The 19708-nt window shown below is 43.9% G+C and overlaps 1 protein-coding gene across 1 annotated transcript in view; it reads right to left on the reverse strand.

The window, feature by feature from the left end:
• LOC124775761 (sodium/hydrogen exchanger 9B2-like) overlaps positions 1–19708 on the reverse strand; it is a 203337-nt gene that overhangs the window by 75082 nt on the left and 108547 nt on the right. Inside the window, exon 4 of the mRNA XM_047250591.1 lies at positions 8475–8674. Coding sequence (XP_047106547.1) covers positions 8475–8674 — 200 coding nt within the window. The remainder of the gene's footprint in view (positions 1–8474; positions 8675–19708) is intronic.

Genomic DNA, 19708 nt, shown 5'->3' on the forward strand with positions numbered 1-19708 from the left:
CAGATTGCTGCACCGTTGCATCGTCTCCGCAGTAAGAATGTTCCGTTTGTGTGGTCAGCTGATTGCCAATCTGCCTTTCGGCAGCTTAAAGAGGCTTTATTGAATGATCGTTGTCTGGTCCATTACGACCCTAACAAGCCTCTGGTGTTAGCTTGTGATGCCTCTTCTTTCGGCCTCGGTGCTGTGTTGTCTCACAGAGTCGGCAACACCGAACGTCCTATTGCGTTCGCATCTAAATTGCTCAACAAAGCTCAGTGTAGTTATAGCCAATTGGACAAGGAAGCGTTGGCTATTGTGTTCGGTGTCACAAAATTCCATCACTACCTTTATGGTAGACCATTCTATTTAGTAACAGATCACAAGCCCCCTGACGTCACTGTTTCATCCGTCTAAACCAGTTCCTCAGCGGCCAGCTCAGAGACTACAACGTTGGGCTCTTTTGTTATCACAATACCAGTATGAGATACTGTATCGCCCTACAGCTCAGCATGCAAACGCTGACGCGCTTTCTAGATTGCCGATTGCTGCGGATGATGTCTTCGATTCCTCTGAAGACTCTTGCCATCAGATTGACGCCGATGAGCATCAATCCCTCCGGGATTTTCCGATTGATTATCGTCAGGTGGCACGTGAGACAGCTACGGATCCTCATCTGAGTTTACTATTACGTTTTGTTCAACGTGGTTGGCCGTCCAAGGCAAAGGACATATCGGATCCTGTGGTTCGTCGCTATTATCCGCAACGTCATCTGTTGTCTGTTTCGCACGGAGTTTTGCTGTTACGCACCGAGAATGACCAGCTTCGTGTAGTGGTTCCACCCTCAATCGAATGGTGCAGCGGAACGTTTTGTACGCACATTCAAGGATCATATGGACCGCCTTCGTGCTACGCACTCTCGTCAGCAGGCCCTCATCACGTTCCTGTCGTCGTACCGGACCACGCCACGCGACGGCCCTTCGCCTGCGGAGCTTCTCCACGGCCGTCGTCATCGCACCCTACTACGGTTGTTGCACCCCCCGGATCGACCCGCCGCTTATGAGCATCGCACGCGTTTTCAGCGCAATGACGCCGTTTTTTTTCAGAGTTTATCACGGTCGCCGTCGCTGGGAACGTGGTACCGTGATAAGTGTCCAGGGTCGCGGTTTTTATACTGTTCAAGGTGCTACTGGGGTGCACAGGAGGCATCTGAACCAGTTGCGCCGCGCTGGCCGCCCGGATTCTGCCGCTCGTTCTTTGTCCACAGATTTGGTCCGCGGCGGGTTCCAGCCGCGCCTTCCGACTTCGCTGCCGCCCCCAGGGCAGCAGCAGCAGCAGCAGCAGCCGTCGCCGCTACCACGCCGACAGCCCGTCCCGTTGATGCCTCCCGCGCAGCTTTATCCGGGAGCGCCCTAAGTGGTCGCTCCGGCGCCTGCGGTCCCTCTTCAGTCGCCACCGCCTTCGGAGCTGATGGACGTCGACCCCTCAGCCGGGCCGCCTTCCCAAGCGGTGGCTGTGCAGCCTGTCCTGCAGCCGCTTTCCTTGGGCACCCCCAAGGAGTCTGACACCGCAGCGCCTTGTCCGGCGCCCACTCAGCAGCCGTCGACGCAGCGTCAGCAGACGCTGCCTCTCTTCGTGGGTCCCGACGCCCCGTCGCGTCCAGTACCAGAAGCTGCGCCCGTGGTCACAGGCGTGCGCCCTGACCTCGGTTTTCAGTCGGTGTTTCCCGAGGCCCCGCGCAGCCAATGCTGGGGTGCGGACCGGGGACTGCCACCGACAACAGTCTCCGCCCCGGTCTCTTCTGCTACGCCTGCGGCCAGACCCCTCCACCGCCGTCGACGCTCGCCACGTCATTATTCAACGACGGTGCGGCGATTTGGGGGGGAGGAGTGTTATGTCCTAGCCAGTAATGCCACCCGAGCCCGCTGCCAAAAGGTTGGCAGCATCAAAGTCCGGACGCCGTCCGCATAAGCAGCGCCAGCGAGACAGGAAATCGCCGCAAGTCTGCGCGCGCCACCGCTGGCTTCTGGCTTCTTAAGCGCTGGAGTCGCGAGCGCTAGGACAGTTCTGTATTCGCCGCTCAGTTGTATACTCGCCACCGAATTGGGTACTTGCTAGTCAGTTGTGTGTTCATCGCAGCGGAGTTGTTGTTTGTCGTCAGCCGACGCTGACCTAGCCGCTCCGACTCTAACTAGACAGATTTCTGTAGACACCGAGTTCACTACTGTATTTCTGTATCTTCGTAATAAAGATAAGTACCGACTTTTATTTAATCAGAGTGTTTGGGTTTTCATCTTTCTGTTCACTGTTCCAGCGGACCGGTCGGCCCGCTATTAAAAGTGTGGCGGTGACTTCGTAAGCCATTTCTACAGCCAAGTGTTTGTCGCTACGAACACCGCCACAAAAATGTTGAATGAAGAGAGAAGGATAAAGGTTAGAGTCTAACCTAGTCGACCAAGAAGGTATTATAGACGGACGCTATTCGGATAGGATGAGGTGGGAAAATGAAGTCGACCACGACCGTTCGAAAGGAGTCATCCTGACATATGCCTTGCCAACTTTGAGAGATCAAGGAAAAATATCAAGATTACGTTCTTCATCTTACTGCACTTATCGAGAGATTGCTTGTGGGCACCACTGAGCTGCTCGTGAACCGTGGTTGACCAAACGGTAAATGTACGTTACGTTGAAGTTTTACGAGGTATCACTCTTATTTACGTCATGGAAGGTATTCATTCCAGTGATACGCTGGCTGGGATAGGAATTTTGTAACTACACTGCTAGTCCTTAAAGTTTTAACAGCATGAAATCTGCGTACAAGAAACATGAAATGGCATGAAGTGTATTTCGTGCTAGCATATGCTAGCATATGTGATCAACCACACAAAGTAAATAGGCGAGGGCTCAATGTAGATTGTGTTAAACCTATCATGAAAGATCACCATTGGTTTTTCTCATTCAGAAATCTCATTTGAATGTGTGTTGTTTCTGAGAAGCTCGTCTAATGCCTCGTGTAAGAAGGAAAAATGGATACCAGCTCATGTAAGAATTTGACAGTGCCAAAATCGCGGCCTATCGAGGCTGCTGATTATCATTCCGCGATTTTCAACTATCCAGCCAATATGGGTTCACGCCGTGCAGGATGTCAACAGGTCAACTTAACTAGCATCCGAGAGGACAAACATTGTTCTCTCGTGCAGGGTTGTTGAGCCATGACACGTGGCTTGAGTCAGGAAACGGGCTTATTTGCAGCAAGCCAAGTATCCGCACGGATAATGTGACGAAGTCTGGAGCACCATAGGCTGTAGTGCTGCGACCGTTGTTGCGGCTCCCCTTGACGCTTCAATAGAGGAGCCCCGAAAGTGGTCGGCCCTACGACAGTAGAGACAGAAATGGCACCACGTCGTATTTTGAGTCGAGTCGTGGTTCTGTGTACAGTTCAGTTCACGATGGACATATCCGCGTGTCGAGGATCTGAGAAGAAATAATATTGACAGACTGCATTCTTCTCTTCATACAGGCCCAGAACCTGATGTCATCCTACGGAATGCTGTTGGGCACACAAGCATTATCACCTCTAGTCACACAGCCTATAATTTGAGCAGAAGGCTATGCATTTTTGTTGTATTAAGGCCAGTGGTTGCATCTCATCTTAGAGGTCTCCGTGATGTTATTTTTCAACAAGACACTGCAAGTCTGTACGTTGCCTGTAGTGTCCTATCTACATTGATACAAAGGGTGTTCCAATATTGCTGTTTCCAGAATGTTCTCCAGATCTCCCATCCACTGAAAACATCTGTCGATCCTTTACAGACCAAGCTAGTACAGTTGACCAATTCTGGCACTGAGTTGAAGCTGCATGGAATGGATACCCCGTATCCGTTATCGAAGCTCAGTTCGGTTCTATGGCAAGTCGGGTTAGAGCTGACGTTGGTGTCCAATTGGTGCTCTCTGTACTAAATTTCGCACACTGTACACCTACAGATCACCTAAAGAATTAATCATGTGTTGACATACTATGCTATATCCGTATAACAAGCGACATGTCGTGATTTGCTAACCTTCCTACGGGCGCAACCTTAATGACCAACAGTGTGTTTTATTAGTTGTGTTGCTAATCATCTAGTGTGTGCGACAGATAGTTTTATCGAAATCGTCTGTGGATCTAAATAGTGTTGAACGTGAACTGTTGCATCATCAAGTTTGCAGCAAAAACTTGACAAGATCCGCAACGGAAAACGGCACACATTCTTAAACTGCGACATAGTTGCGAATAAAACGTGATCTAGAAAATTTAGAATAATTTTTTTTAATTTCCGTCTATGGTCACAAGACTACCGGTTTCGGTTAGCGATAACCGTCTCCAGATCTGCAGAAAAATGGGTAATGGTTAGTCTACACCTTAAAATGATAAGTATTACATTCTTCATACATGTGGAAAACACGTGTTTAAAATATGACGAGACATATCCGTTTTAAAACATCTAATATGATGAAGTCATAGTCGCGTCGTAAAAAAACCACACAAAATCATCTCAGCACCATCGCACGCGTTTAAAATATATTGTAAACTAGGCTACAGGGCCGGCAGTTATCCTCTTCAAAGCGCTACGCTTCATAAACTAAGGTACAGCAGACAAAATATATGTGTACTAAGCTCGTCAGATGTCACTACAGTGGGCCTACACATATTGGACAGTTAAACAATTTTACAAAAGCTATGAAACGAAAAGCACAATAAGAAAAAAAAACTATAGTCCGCTTTACAAAATGTAAAAGTTATTGCAGTAATAAATGAAATATTAAAACACGAATAAAGTTAAATTTTAAAATGAATAGAAAGGAAACAGTTAAGTGACAATGTGAGATGCTGGAACGCACTTCGCCGATTTTTAGATAAAAAGTAATAACATACACAGGAACAGGCTTAAGGAGCTAACAAAATAACGTAAGTATGATAATATAACTAGATAAAGCCAAAGGATGTAGTAGCGACCGGAATGCAGCGTAGCATTGTTGCATCTAGCTGGCTTCCTTCTCCAGTTATTTTGTCATTGTTATTTGGCTAGCTCCTTGGTCATGTGGCTACTTTTTTTCTAAGATCACAAATGTGTGTCAGAATCACGTAACGTCGCTTAATATTTTGTTTTTAATAACTTTACAATTTAACTTCATTCGCGTTTTTTATATATTTCAATTTATAATGACAGTAAATTATACACCTTCCAAGCCCAACAGTTTTTACCTACTACACTTTTTCATTTTATTGCACTCTGTGTAATTGATGAATATGTGTAGGTCTGTAATAGTGACATCTAACGGGCTTACGACACACATTTTGTGTCTCTGTACCTCAGTTATGAAAGCGCTGTTAACAAAATGACTGCCGGCGCTGTGGCCTAGTTTACACCACATTTCAAACACGAGGGTCGATGCTAAGTTGATTTTGTGTGTATTTCTTGATATTAGGAAATGTTTAAAAACGGGTATACATCATACACGGAAAAGCCAAAGAAACTGATACAGCCGCCTAATATTGTGTAGGGCCACCGCGAGCATGCAGAAGTGGCGGAACACGGCGTGGTAGGGACTTTACTAACGACTGAAGTAGTACTGGAGGGAATTGACACCATGAATCCTGCAGGACTGTCCACAAATCCGTAAGAGTAAGAGGGGTGGAAATCTCTTCTGAAGAGCACGTTGCAGGGCATCCCAGATATGACCATTAATGCTCATGTGTGGGGAGTTTGGTGACCAGCGGAAGTGTTTAAACTCAGATGAGTTCTCCTGTAGACACACTGTAACAACTCTGGACATGTTGGGAGTCGCATTGTCTGCTGGACTCGCCCAAGTCCGTCGGAATGCACAATGGACATGAATGTAAGCAGGTGATCAGACAGGATGCTTGCGTACGTGTCACCTGTCGTATCTAGACGTATCAGCAGTCCCATATCATTCCAACTGCACACGCCCCACACCATTATAGAGCCTCCACCAGCTTGAACAGTCCCCTGCTGACATGGACAGTCCACGGATTCATAAGGGAGTCTCCATACCTGTGTGTGTCCATCCGTTCGACACACTCAAACGAGACACGTCCGACCAGGCAACGTGTTTCTAGTCATCAACAGTTCAATGTCGGTGTTGACGGGCCCGGGCGAGGAGTAAGCTATGTGTCGTGCAGTCATCAAGAGTACACGAGTCAGCCTGCGGCTCCGAAAGCCCATGTCGATGGTGCTTCTTTGAAAGGTTCGCACGCTGACACTTATTGATGGCCCAGCATTGAAATCTGCAGAAATTTGCAGAAGTGTTGCGCTCCTGTCACGTTGAACGATTCTCTTCAATCGCCGTCGGTCCCGTTCTTGCAGGATCTTCTAGCGGCAGCAGCAACGTCTGAGATTTTATGTTTTACCAGATTCCTGATATGTACACTCTTGAAATGGTCGTACGGGATACTCCCCACTTCATCTCTACCTCGGATATGCTGTGTCTCATCGCTGGTGCGGCGACTATTACATCACGTTAAAACTCACTTAAATCTTGATAACCTGCTATTGTAGTAGCAATAACAGTTCTAACAACTGTGCCAGGGTGTTACAAAAAGGTACGACCCAACTTTCAGGAAACATTCCTCACACACAAAGAAAGAAGATATGTTATGTGGACATGTGTCCGGAAACGCTTACTTTCCATGTTAGAGCTCATTTTATTACTTCTCTTCAAATCACATTAATCATGGAATGGAGACACACAGCAACAGAGCGTACCAGCGTGACTTCAAACACTTTGTTACAGGAAATGTTCAAAATTTCCTTCGTTAGCGAGGATACATGCATCCACCCTCCGTCGCATGGAATCCCTGATGCGCTGATGCAGCCCTGGATAATGGCGTATTGTATCACAGCCGTCCACAATACGAACACGAAGCGTCTCTACATTGCGTAGACAAGAGCTTTCAAATCCCCCCATAAATGAAAGTCAAGAGGGTTGACGTCAGGAGAGCGTGGAGGACATGGAATTGGTCCCCCTCTACCAATCCATTGGTCACCGTATCTGTTGTTGAGAAGCGTACGAACACTTCGACTGAAATGTGCAGGAGCTCCATCGTGCATGAACCACATGTGTCGTACATGTAAAGGCACATGTTCTAGCAGCACAGGTAGAGTGTCCCGTATGAAATCATGATAACGTGCTCCATTGAGCGTAGGTGGAAGAACATGGGGCCCAATCAAGACATCACCAACAATGCCTGCCCAAACGTGCACAGAAAAACTGTGTTGATGACGTGATTGCACAATTGCGTGCGGATTCTCGTCAGGCCACACATGTTGATTGTGAAAATTTACAATTTGATCGCGTTGGAGTGAAGCCTCATCCGTAAAGAGAACATTTGCACTGAAATGAGGATTGACACATTGTTGGGTGAACCATTCGCAGAAGTGTACCCGCGGAGGCCAATCAGCTGCTGATAGTGCCTGCACACGCTGTACATGGTACGGAAGCAACTGGTTCTCCCGTAGCACTCTCCATACTGTGACGTGGTCAACGTTACCTTGTACAGCAGCAACTTCTCTGACGCTGACATTAGGGTTATCGTCAACTGCACGAAGAATTGCCTCGTCCATTGCAGGTGTCCTCGTCGTTCTAGGTCGTCCCCAGTCGCGAGTCATAGGCTGGAATGTTCCGTGCTCCCTAAGACGCCGATCAATTGCTTCGAACGTCTTCCTGTCGGGACACCTTCGTTCTGGAAATCTGTCTCGATACAAACGTATCGCGCCACGGCTATTGCCCCGTGCTAATCCATACATCAAATGGTCATCTGCCAACTCCGCATTTGTAAACATTGCACTAACTGCAAAAACCACGTTCGTGATGAACACTAACCCGTTGATGCTAGTACTGTAGAGCAATGAGTCGCATGTCAACACAAGCACCGAAGTCAACATTACCTTCCTTCAATTGGGCCAACTGGCGGTGAATCGAGGAAGTACAGTACATACTGACGAAACTAAAATGAGCTCTAACATGGAAATTAAGCGTTTCCGGACACGTGTCCACATAACATAAATTCTTTATTTGTGTGTGAGGAATGTTTCCTGAAAGTTTGGCCGTACCTTTTTGTAACATCCTGTATAGGCGTTGCCCACCGCAGCGCCGTGTTCTGCTTGTTTACATATATCTGTATTTGAGTATGCATGCCTATACCAGTTTCTTTGGCACTTCAGTGTATTTTAAACGTTTTCCACATATATGAGGATAGTAATACTTCTCATTATGGCATATTTTGTTTTGATATGAGTACTGTCCATTAGTTGTACTTTGTTTTCCCATTTTTCTGCAGATCTGAAGACGGTCGTCGGTGACCGAAATCGGTAGTCTAAAGACCAAAAATTTTGTGATCGCAAAAAGGAAAGATTTATTGTGGACGTTGTTTAGGCCATGTTGGAGGGCCCACAGTGCGTGCAGAGTATGAGAAGTAGTTGCTGCAGGGGACGTACCGGGGCCGGCGTCGTGTCCGACGACAGCGAAGGTGACGACCCAGCAGAGCAGCAGGATGATGACGAGGGCGACGACGCGCGCGAAGCGGCGGTAGGAGGGGCAGATGGGCGGCGGGCACAGCCGCGGCCAGAAGGCGGGCTGCCACGACGGCGTCGTCTCCTTCTGGTGGCACCGCTTGAACAGCAGGAACCACCACGACCTGCCGGCCAAGGCTCTTGTTGCTCACTCACCGTACCCACAGTTGACCGCTAGGACTACTGCTACAAAAATCGACATTAGTCAAAGACAACTTCGACTATGGACGTATGATCGTTCTACGAGATGTCTGCTTAAAGAGGTTGTAAGTAGGCTGTTTAGGTTCTTATGTTGGTAATGTCACGTAGTGCTGTGTATGACAATCGCTGACTGCGCTGTATGCAGTCTGTGACTGGTTGGACTCATTGCTGGAATATTCGCTGGGGTAGTGTTGGGCAGTTGGATGTGAACAACGCGTAGCGTTGGGCAGTTTGAGGTGAGCCGCCAGCAGTGGTAGAAGTGGGTGGATGTGTGGAGAGATATGCCAGAGTTTTGAGCGGACGATCTGGACGTGTGTTCATCAGAAAAAGAAAATTTGTTTAATTGGATGTCACAAAAATATATATTGGACTTTTGAACGTTATTAAGATAAATACATTGATAGTTCTCTATCAAAATCCTTCATTTGCTAATTATGCCTATCAGTAGTTAGTGCCTTCAGTAGTTAGAATCTTATTTAGCTGGCAGTTATGGCGCTCGGTGTATTGCAGTAGTTCGAGTAACGAAGATTTTTGTGAGGTAAGTGATTCATGAAAGGTATAGCTTATTGTTAGTCAGGGCCATTCTTTTGTAGGGATTATTGAAAGTCAGACTGCGCAGATTGCGTTGCGCTAAAAAAATATTGTGTCAGTTTAGTGATGATCAGAATAAGTAAAGTGTGGTGTGCGTACTGTAAGACCTTCAGTACACACACCATCAGATTATTTGACTTGTCGCTCTAACGAAGTAGGCGAGTGTCAGCAACATGTTTTGTGGTCTTATCGCGGCGTGTTTATCTTCTGCCATTAGGTCAAACAATAGAAATGCCACTTGCACACAAAGTAGCAGATTGACGGTGACCAATTTTAAACAGAACTTGATTAATTTTCACACATATTTCTTAAAATAATAACAAGCATAAAAATTACTTTACTTGGTTCTGGATACTATTTACAATTGACAATCTGAAGTTCCTTTGGTATTGGTGCGTTAATCTTATTCTCACATATATCTCTGATACTTGACAAAAGTGTCTATACATTTATCTTCATGACTATGTACAGGAATATGGTAATCTTATTTGGCGTAGACTGAAACTTGTCTATAGACTGGCACAGACTGGTGCAGACAAATGCAGACTGGTGCATACAAATGCAGACTGACTAACAGGAGGTCTGTACACACGTTATAATACCTCGCACGTTCATGTATCGTTGCGCGAGTGTGATCTGCGAGGAGAAAAGGTTCTACGTTAGCAGCAATCCTCACTGGCTGCGTTACATATTAATACGCGGATTGGCGGAAGCAGAATTTGGTACGTCTCTATGGCAGCGCCATCTCGTAGTGCAGAGACGGACGAGCACTGCGCCTGCGCTGTTGTGCTTAGAGGGGCGCGCTCTAGTGGGAAAGTTGTGTACGCGCTGACTATGCGGAACTACGTACACAACATAAAGACAACTGTCTGAGTACGTTCAGTTTTACTCAGCTGTCTCTGTATCAAATAACGTAGTTTACCAGCGCAGTCATTCATAATTTTTCTAAGGGAACGTTTGAAGGGGCAAGCAGCGACAGACAGGGTAAGAGGAAACAGCCGATTTTGCACGTGCAATACGAGTAGCGAAGTCCTGGCGATAAAAATCGGCCATCTCATTGTAGGGGGGCGGGTGGTACTTCAGGCTCTGTCATTGGCGCCAGCTGACATGCCTAAAAGCTGCTGCGACCACATGGCACGGTGGCTGTAAATGATGTAGCCAATGTCAGCATCAAACGTGCTCGTAGCGAGTTATTCAGTAAATTTGTATTCCATTTCTTGGGAGTTGTCATCACTGATGGTGGTGGTAAGCGACCAACTATGCGTAACGAGGCGAAAGAAAGTTTGCGGGATGCAAACTCTCTTCAAGCGCGAAGCTAAATTACGCATATGCGTATACCGCAACCTTCGCTTGGAACCGGCGACAACGATAACCGCGTTTGTGCCTCGACCTGCTCGAAGCGGCGTTGTTCACGAAGCTGACTAGTGTTATCCGCTGCTGAGAAGACGCGCAACCGGTGAGCAGCAGTGGGTTGGATCTGCTTTGCGGTAAGAGCGAAACAGAACGTGCTGTTCTACATACATTATCGTCAATGCAGCTGCGTTAAAGTTGTATGACTGATTGTGGAGTTATTACTTAAAGGGACCACACTGTGGTTCAGGTCTAAAAAAATCTATTTTCGGTTTTCATCATATTTCGATAGATTAAGGTTTTATTAAATTACTCTGAAAAGGATTTTGCTGAAAAAAATTTTTTCGAGCATTTGAAGAGCATTTTCCGACCACGTGTGTTTATGTGCCACGCCCACTTTTCTGTCACCCACTGTCAACTCTAAGCCATATGGAAATGCCATTATTAGCTAAATAGAATGTGTAACCCATGTTAAAAAACGTTTGAGAACAAGGCTGAGAAAACTAACTGTTGTTATGAGAGAAAAAAATTAGAAGATTGAAAATTGTTGACCGGATAGGGTCGGTTAACTAAAACTGAAATAGAAAACTTGTAGGTATACTATGGGCAGGCAAATAGGAGAAATAAAGAAAATCTGGAGGCAATGAAGAGATGTTTGGGCCATAATAAGTCCTCTACTAATGATAAGCCATGTCATGGATTGTGTCCATCCAGAGAAAATGCGTAGTGCAAATACAATAGGACTCAGGCAACTGGAGAATCTTATTCTCACCAGCATTCTCTTCCTGCTGCTGTTATTACAGCAATTAAACCTATTTTCAGAGGTTTGGCTCATCCTGACCTAAGGAAATGTCTGCATGGGAAGACATAGAAGCCAAATGAATGTTTCAGCAGCATAATTTGGAACCGCATTCCTAAAACTGTATTTGTAGGCATGCATAAAATGAAACTAGGAGTTCATGATGCTGTTATTACATTCAATTGTGGTAATATTGGAAAGCGTTGGGTTCTGAAAAAGCTGGGAATTAATCCTGGTGAAAATATGATCACTGGGCTGCAACACTGCGATAAAATGAGGATATCCGATGCAGACAGGTCTGCATCTAATATGGCCAAGAAAGCAAGACAAACATTCATGAAGGAGAAGAAGAAGAAGCTGGAAGACCTGCTAGAGGCCAAAGAAGGGCCATCATATGCAGCAGGACAGTTTTAATTAACTGTAAGTAACAAATTTCAAAAGTTTTTTCTTTAAAGTCAATTTCCCGCAAACTAAAATTTTCAGTACATATGCCCCATTATATCAGAAACTATCATAGATAAATGAAATTTTCAGAGACTCTGCACAACATAAAACGCCACCTCTGGTACTACATTCCTTAATATTCCCCCATTAAGAAGTTCACAAAAACTATTTTTTCAGAAAAAACTTAGCATTTAATAAATGTAAAAATATTTCTTAAAAACTATAAAATAGATAAAGCAGATTTTAGTAAACGCGACTATTAGCATCATGTAACATACAGTAAAAATATTTTTTTCAGAAATGGGTCAAATACTTGCCTAACTTAACATGGGTTAGATAGGCAGTGTGTGGTCCCCTTAAATACAAGGGCTTTTCCCCCCCTTTGATGTCCGATCGGTCGTGAAATAATTAACACCTAATATCGCTAACATTTAGCTACATCTTCCAGATACTTTTCTACATAATCACCGCTCGGACTCACTGTTTTAGCGTTGAACCAATTTTCCAGTACCCACATCATAGAAGGCAGCCACCAATACTTTCCACCAAGTCTCTACGCCTGTCTCCAGCTTCTTGTCTGTGCCAAAATGCTGTCACAGCCAGTGGTTTGTGTGAGCAAAGAAATGACAATCAGAGGGAGCAAAGTCCGTGCTGTATGGTTGCTGATCGAATACTTTCCCTCGAAAATGCTGCAGGAACGTTTCTGTTGTATCTGCAATGTGCGGCCGAGAATTGTCTTTGAAAAGGACAATTCCTGATTAAAACATTTCTCTATGCTTGCTTTGAATTTACCTTCATAGACGACTTCTCTGATCACCTGGTCCATTTAATAAACAAGATCATCGTTTGACAAATCTTTCCCTGATTGCCTACATCATGAACGTCTGAACGTCCTGCTTCAAAGTTCCTGCGCCACTGCCGCACTTTGTTGCCACGCATGACTCATGTCGGCTGCATGAAACCAGACGGAAGCACTCAGCGTGAAGAAATCTAATGACAGCGTGCGCTTCGCACTTGACAGTGGGCTATTGTTCTAGGCACCTTTACGTGCTCGATGTCCACTCAAAACTGAAAATTCGACGTGACGCGATTGACGAAGGTACACATGCCACAGATGTGACGCACAAAGCTTCATTGGATTAGCCGGCCGAAGTGGCCGAGCGGTTCTAGGCGCTTCAGTTTGGAACCGCGCGACCGCTACGGTCGCAGGTTCGAATCCTGCTTCGGGCATGGAGGTGGGTGCTGTCCATAGGTTAGTTAGGTTTAAATAGTTCTAAATTCTAGGGGACTGATGACCTCAGAAGTTAAGTCCCATAGTGCTCCGAGCCATTTCTTTGGATTATCACTGAGGTTTTAATTTCGCGACAGATTGGACCTTGGAAAAAATTGGTGGAGGGTACTTAGAGTCCTATCGTTCTGCCCCTTTTCCACACAATTCGCGAATGCTGATCGGAAAGAACGGCAGTCTGAATGAGCAACAGTTTGCTTTTCCAGCCGTGATCATTTCGGGAGATGTATGCAGAAGTAAGTAATATGTTGCCCAGCTTCTCGAAACGTTCACGCTCTAAATTTTAACTATTAACTGTCTTTTTTACTAGCGTCTGACATTGCCGCACTTATTAATCCAATCCGTTACGAAAATCGCCGCTGTTATTTGTATATTCTGTATCTCCTCTATTACTACTACTTGTTAAGGATCGTAGATTGACGACCGATACTCAAGAATCTATCAACCAGGGTTTTGTAAGGTACTGCTCTCATCACTGAATTACATTTGCTCCGTCTAACATCTGCTTTTTTTTCTGCAATCTGTTTTTGTTGTCGTTCCACTTTACGCGTGCTTTTAGGTATTCGAAAAATTTACTCCAAGAATAGTGAGTGTTTCCGGTTATTTATGCGCTACTTAGCGTTGTTTACATTGAGGATCAACTGCCAGTGGCCACATAAAATGGCGGACACTAACACAGCAATTCAGAAAAGGTCGACAAAGGGTTCCAGCAGTGCGCTAACACCCAACAGGGAGCCCGCAGCTTGTTCTACAGACAGAAGAGCGCTTACGTGTATTTGAGCAGAGGAGTCCTCTACACTTCAACGACAAACGCGTGCCGGAGTTTTCATCTTCTTTTTAACTCTGTTTCAGTCGACTCAAGGTAACATTTAAATATTACATTCCTGCGTTTGGCTACGTGGTAGCGGCTCTGGTTTCACATCAGAAGCTGACAAGAAAATCGAAGAAACAGCTCCAGAACAAAATTGTGCGATGCTGAAACAGACAGATTGAATTTACTAAACTGTGTTTAGTACTAAGCTTAAATGTTATCGTTAGCTTAAAAATATCTTATTAAATACATCTGAAGCTCAATATTGTATTTCTTTTCTTTTACGCCATTATTCTGTCAGACAGTTTTCATCTTCTTCCAAAATTTTGTAATAAAAATGTAGTAGCATTCTACTTAGCATTGATTCGCTCCTACAATATGGCTTACTAGTGTGCTGCGGGAAGTGCCCAAGTGGTCTACTGTCAGTTGCAGAGTTCTCGTACTGGCGGTAGGGGAAGTTGAGGGCCAGTTGCGGAGTTCGCATGTCCAGCTGGTAAATGTTCCGACTATGTGCTAGTCCGTATCAACCGCAAATCATCTGCGGGTCTGTTTGCATTTTGGGCCATTTTCTGTCACTGCTACTCTCTTATATACAACAAGATATTCGAGAGTGTTCACCATAGCGTTTGAATACCCTGTATGCCATGAATGGTAACTGCGTTATTTCGGTCACTTTTGGAACGTACGAAGCTAATTGTACGTCCGACTGATCTACCCAGTTAAACACGGCTCGTTCTTTTCTGTCTGCTAGGAAGTTCTGGACCCTAATCGTAAACCTGGTCCGATATTTCGTAAGCTCGTAATTTTTTCACTACCTGACAGTCTGGAATTGTATCGGATGCGTTTCGGAACATGACGTTCTGGTATGAAGAACGCTATCTTAAGCTCCAAACACTCTGCTGAATATTCTCTGTGTAATTTCAGGCTGTGCTTCTAGTAGTTCATACACGACCAAGCGAACTGCGATAAAATGAGAGATCCGCTTTCTGTCAGAATGAGTGTACGGAGAGAATACAACGATTTATAACTGCACATGACAGTGAAATTTGGATGAATTGGCTATTTATTCCGGTTTTGCTAAGCGTTGTTAATTTGCAGTGATATGAAAGTAAACTCTTATGTTCGGAAAAACTTTTAGGCCACAGTATACTTCTCATACCGTAGTAACATTTAGCTACCATGCTTCGCCGATAAGAGCAACGTTTGTTGCTACTTGGTTATGTTGTTGTTGTAGTTGTTGTGGTCTTCAGTCCTGAGACTGGTTTGATGCAGCTCTCCATGCTACTCTATCCTGTGCAAGCTTCTTCATCTCCCAATACCTACTGCAGCCTACATCCTTTTGAATCTGCTTAGTGTATTCATCTCTTGGTCTCCCTCTACGATTTTTACCCTCCACGCTGCCCTCCAATACTAAATTGGTGATCCCTCGATGTCTCAGAACATGTCCTACCAACCGATCCCTTCTTCTAGTCAAGTTGTGCCACAAGCTCCTCTTCTCCCCAATTCTATTCCATACCTCCTCATTAGTTATGTGATCTGCCCATCTAATCTTCAGCATTCTTCTGTAGCACCACATTTCGAAAGCTTCTATTCTCTTCTTGTCTAAACTATTTATCGTCCACGTTCTACTTCCATACATGGATACACTTCATACAAATATTTTCAGAAACGACTACCTGACATTTAAATCAATACTCGATGTTAACAATTTTTTTCTTCTTCTGAAACTCTTTCCTTGCCATATCCTCTCTACTTCGACCATCATCTGTTATTTTGCTTCCCAAATAGCAAAACTCCTTTACTACTTTAAGTGCCTCATTTCCTAATCTAATTCCCTCAGAATCACTCGACTTAAATTCGACTACATTCCATTACCCTCGTTTTGCTTTTGTTGATGTTCATCTTATACCCTCCTTTCGAGACACTGTCCATTCTGTTCAACTGCTCTTCCAATTCCTTTGCTCTATCTGACAGAATTACAATGTCATTGGCGAATCTCAAAGTTTTTATTTCTTCTCCATGGATTTTAATACCTACTCCGAACTTTTCTTTTGTTTCCTTCACTGCTTGCTCAATATACAGATGGAATAACATCTGGCATAGGCTACAACCCCGTCTCACTCCCTTCCCAACCACTGCTTCCCTTTCATGTCCCTCGACTCATAACTGCCATCTAGTTTCTGAACAAATCGTAAATTTCCTTTCGCTCCCTGCATTATACCGCTGCCACCTTCAGAATTTGAAAGAGAGTATTCCAATCAACATTGTCAAAAGCTTTGTCTAAGTCTACAAATGCTAGAAACGTAGGTTTGCCTTTCCTTAATCTTTCTTCTAAGATAAGACGTAGGGTCAGTAATGCCTCACGTGTTCCAACATTTCTACGGAATCCAAACTGGTCTTCCCCGAGGTCGGCTTCTATTTTGCAGCTGTGACTTATTAAACTGATAGTTCGGTAATTTTTACATCTGTCGACACCTGCTTTCTTTGTGATTGGAATTATTATATTCTTCTTGAAGTCTGAGGGTATTTTGCCTGTCTCATACATATTGCTCACCAGATGGTAGAGTTTTGTCAGGACTGGCTCTCCCAAGGCCGTCAGTAGTTCTAATGGAATGTTGTCTACTCCGGGGGCCTTGTTTCGACTCAGGTCTTCAGTTGGCATATAAACTTGGTTATAAATTTGTTTAATTACTTTAGTTTAATTACTTAATTAGGTCACAACGTACATCTCTGGAGAACACAAACACATATCCAAATATTTTTCAGGAGGAGAACCAGGGGCGAAGTCTTGAAAGCTGGAAGTGTTTCTATAGCGACGTTTGTCCTTGATACAGCATTAAAAGCATGAAACTAATGACGTGTTTGTCGTTTAGATCAGAATATCTGCGTCTGGTTTAACAGACTGTCAGTTAATGGCGTTAACACCTTGAATGGTTTTAATTTTTCCTCGCCTGTGGTATGAGCGTGCGTTGACGAATGTGCATTACTGTACCACTTTAAAGTATGCTTTTTTACTTCTCATAAGGTACTGTATTCTACCATTGATCACACAGCAATCGAGATGACGCCGTGGAACGTAGCTACCGTGTGTTCATCAGCTTACTTTCAACGCTTTTGTAACAGGCAGTTTCAATACCTTTGCAAACTATTTCGTTTTTTCACTTAGTGACTCAAAATTTCAAGTCTTTTCAAGCTTAGTGTTGGTGAATCTTCAGCCTATTATTTTGTTTCCCTATTTTTCATTAGCTTAATGGCCTTTTAAGTTCAGGCCAAAATTGTTAACCAGTACAATGGGGAACTTTGAAATTTAATGTGTAAAATATTCAAGATACAATTCTCAAGATTGCCGGTCCTGTAAGCAAAGAAAAAGTTCTCTAAGAATGCAGCGTGCCTAGTTTCTGCAGTAACAATATTACTAGATATTTCAGTATCTTTTTAGTATGTCCCTCCAAGTAGTTAGTATACAAGAGAAACAGTAATGTCGGGAAATAATGACTGCGGGATTTATTTGAAAGTAATTACAGAGTTGTTTAAAAAGGTTAAGGGCCGGTGAAACAGTTGCGGTTACCTCCATGCGAAAACAGTAGCTACGTGCAGGAACTAGTCACTGCGGAAGCTATGTATACCTGTACACTGAACAGGTTGTTGGTAAGCACAGTACTGTATCACAAGAAAACTTGTTTACTGTGTGAAGTTGAGATGGAACTTTAAAGGTTGATTTATGTTATTAGAAAATAATGCGCCAGTTCATTCCAGTTGAATGTCTGGAGTAAGTTGGCGTGGTCACAAACGAATTTAGTTTCAAGACATTAAATACAAATATCGTAAATCTGATTTTACTACACATATCCAAAATATAATACGATGATTACCCACTGACTGAATAACTGAGCAGGTGCCTAAGCTATCCAACGCACCATAATGTTTTTCAAAGCTTATGCTTATATTCTGAGTAAAAATGAATATAATGGAAATAAGGAGGATAGGTTGTAGAATATGTTCAAACATCTTCTAGAACCGTCTATTACATACTGAACCGGATGAGGCACCTTCTAATGGGACAGGTTTCAATAAGTCAAAATTACGCCTAATTTAGTGATATTTGACGGTGCCGATTATATGACCTCTTAGTGGTATTCCTAGTAACAGGAAAAATCTACACTGTGTGATATACCCAGGTTTACTAACGATATCTGTATTGGTCGCTCTTTGAATTCACAAGGAAAGGTTTCCAAATCAGCCTACATCAACATGTTCTACTTTTGCAGAAACTAGGTAAACTAGCACGGAAAAGGCTTCTCCATAGTACCAGGTTTAATTGTTTGACCGAGGAGCCAAGCAGTCACACACGAGAAAGAGGAATGTCTTAGAAGGACGATACGGATGAAAGAAATCGTGAAGTAATGTCGAATGAGATTGTTTGCTGAAAAAAATCAAAGGCATAGGTTCATCCGCCAAGCCAGAAGAGTTTCTTTAATTACTGCCTCATTTCTTTAAGAAGTTTATGTCTTCGATGCAACAGGTTTTAGCGAACACAGGCATCGCCCGCCAGCGACACAGCTACAATCGTAATTAATATTCTGATAAAACCGTTACTCAGGTCGCACATACTTTGATCAATATTACTGCTATCACTTGTCAGACATGAGCATCATCACTTGATCGTTACCCCGGTAGCAATACGTTAGGGGTTGAAGGTATCACTCAGTGACTCAGTCAGTACGAAGTGTTTGTTGCTCCCAGGGCAGTGATCGTGCGAACCCCGGTGACACTGGTAATGGTGAACCAGATTGCGTGCGATCGTTGGCCTTTTTTTAAATTTGAATTGTTATTGTTTTTAGTGCAAGTGTGGTGATCAGATACTTGCTCTACGCACCACTGATTCCTTTTACACCCAAATACAATGAATGAAAAATTTCTTCCACTAACAGGGTTCGAACAGGTTACCCCACGATCGACACTCGCCGCTCTAGGGGGAGGTATTAGTCTTTGATTGAAGTAATGAAATTATAACTCTACATGATTCACGGAAATACGTCGTCCGTCTGAATCTTGTTATCGTACGAACAACTGCTTTAGCGACCTTCAAGAATATCAGCCACACACTGAAACATCCCATTAGAAAAATTTATGAATTACTGTGCTGGTAAACTTCTTACGTTATTTGATTTTCAAACAGCTCAGCAAAACTGAACGTACTCAGACATCTCTCTCTTTACTTATTCTGATCAACAGTAAACTGACATACAATATTTTTTTTTGCGCAACGCAATCTGACTTTCAATAACCCCTACAAAAGAATGGCCCTGACTAACAATAATAACCTATACCTTTCATGAATCACTTACCTCACAAAAATCTTCGTTACTCAAACTACTGCAATAGAACTAGCTAAATAAAAGATTCTAACTACTGAAGGCACTAACTACTGATAGGCATAGTTAGCAAAAGAAAGATTTTGATAGAGAACAAACAATGCATTTACCTTAATAATGTTAAAAAGTCATATATATATATATATATACACTCCTGGAAATGGAAAAAAGAACACATTGACACCGGTGTGTCAGACCCACCATACTTGCTCCGGACACTGCGAGAGGGCTGTACAAGCAATGATCACACGCACGGCACAGCGGACACACCAGGAACCGCGGTGTTGGCCGTCGAATGGC

This window comes from Schistocerca piceifrons, chromosome 2, assembly GCF_021461385.2.
Source record: "Schistocerca piceifrons isolate TAMUIC-IGC-003096 chromosome 2, iqSchPice1.1, whole genome shotgun sequence".
Taxonomy (NCBI): Eukaryota; Metazoa; Arthropoda; class Insecta; order Orthoptera; family Acrididae; genus Schistocerca; species Schistocerca piceifrons.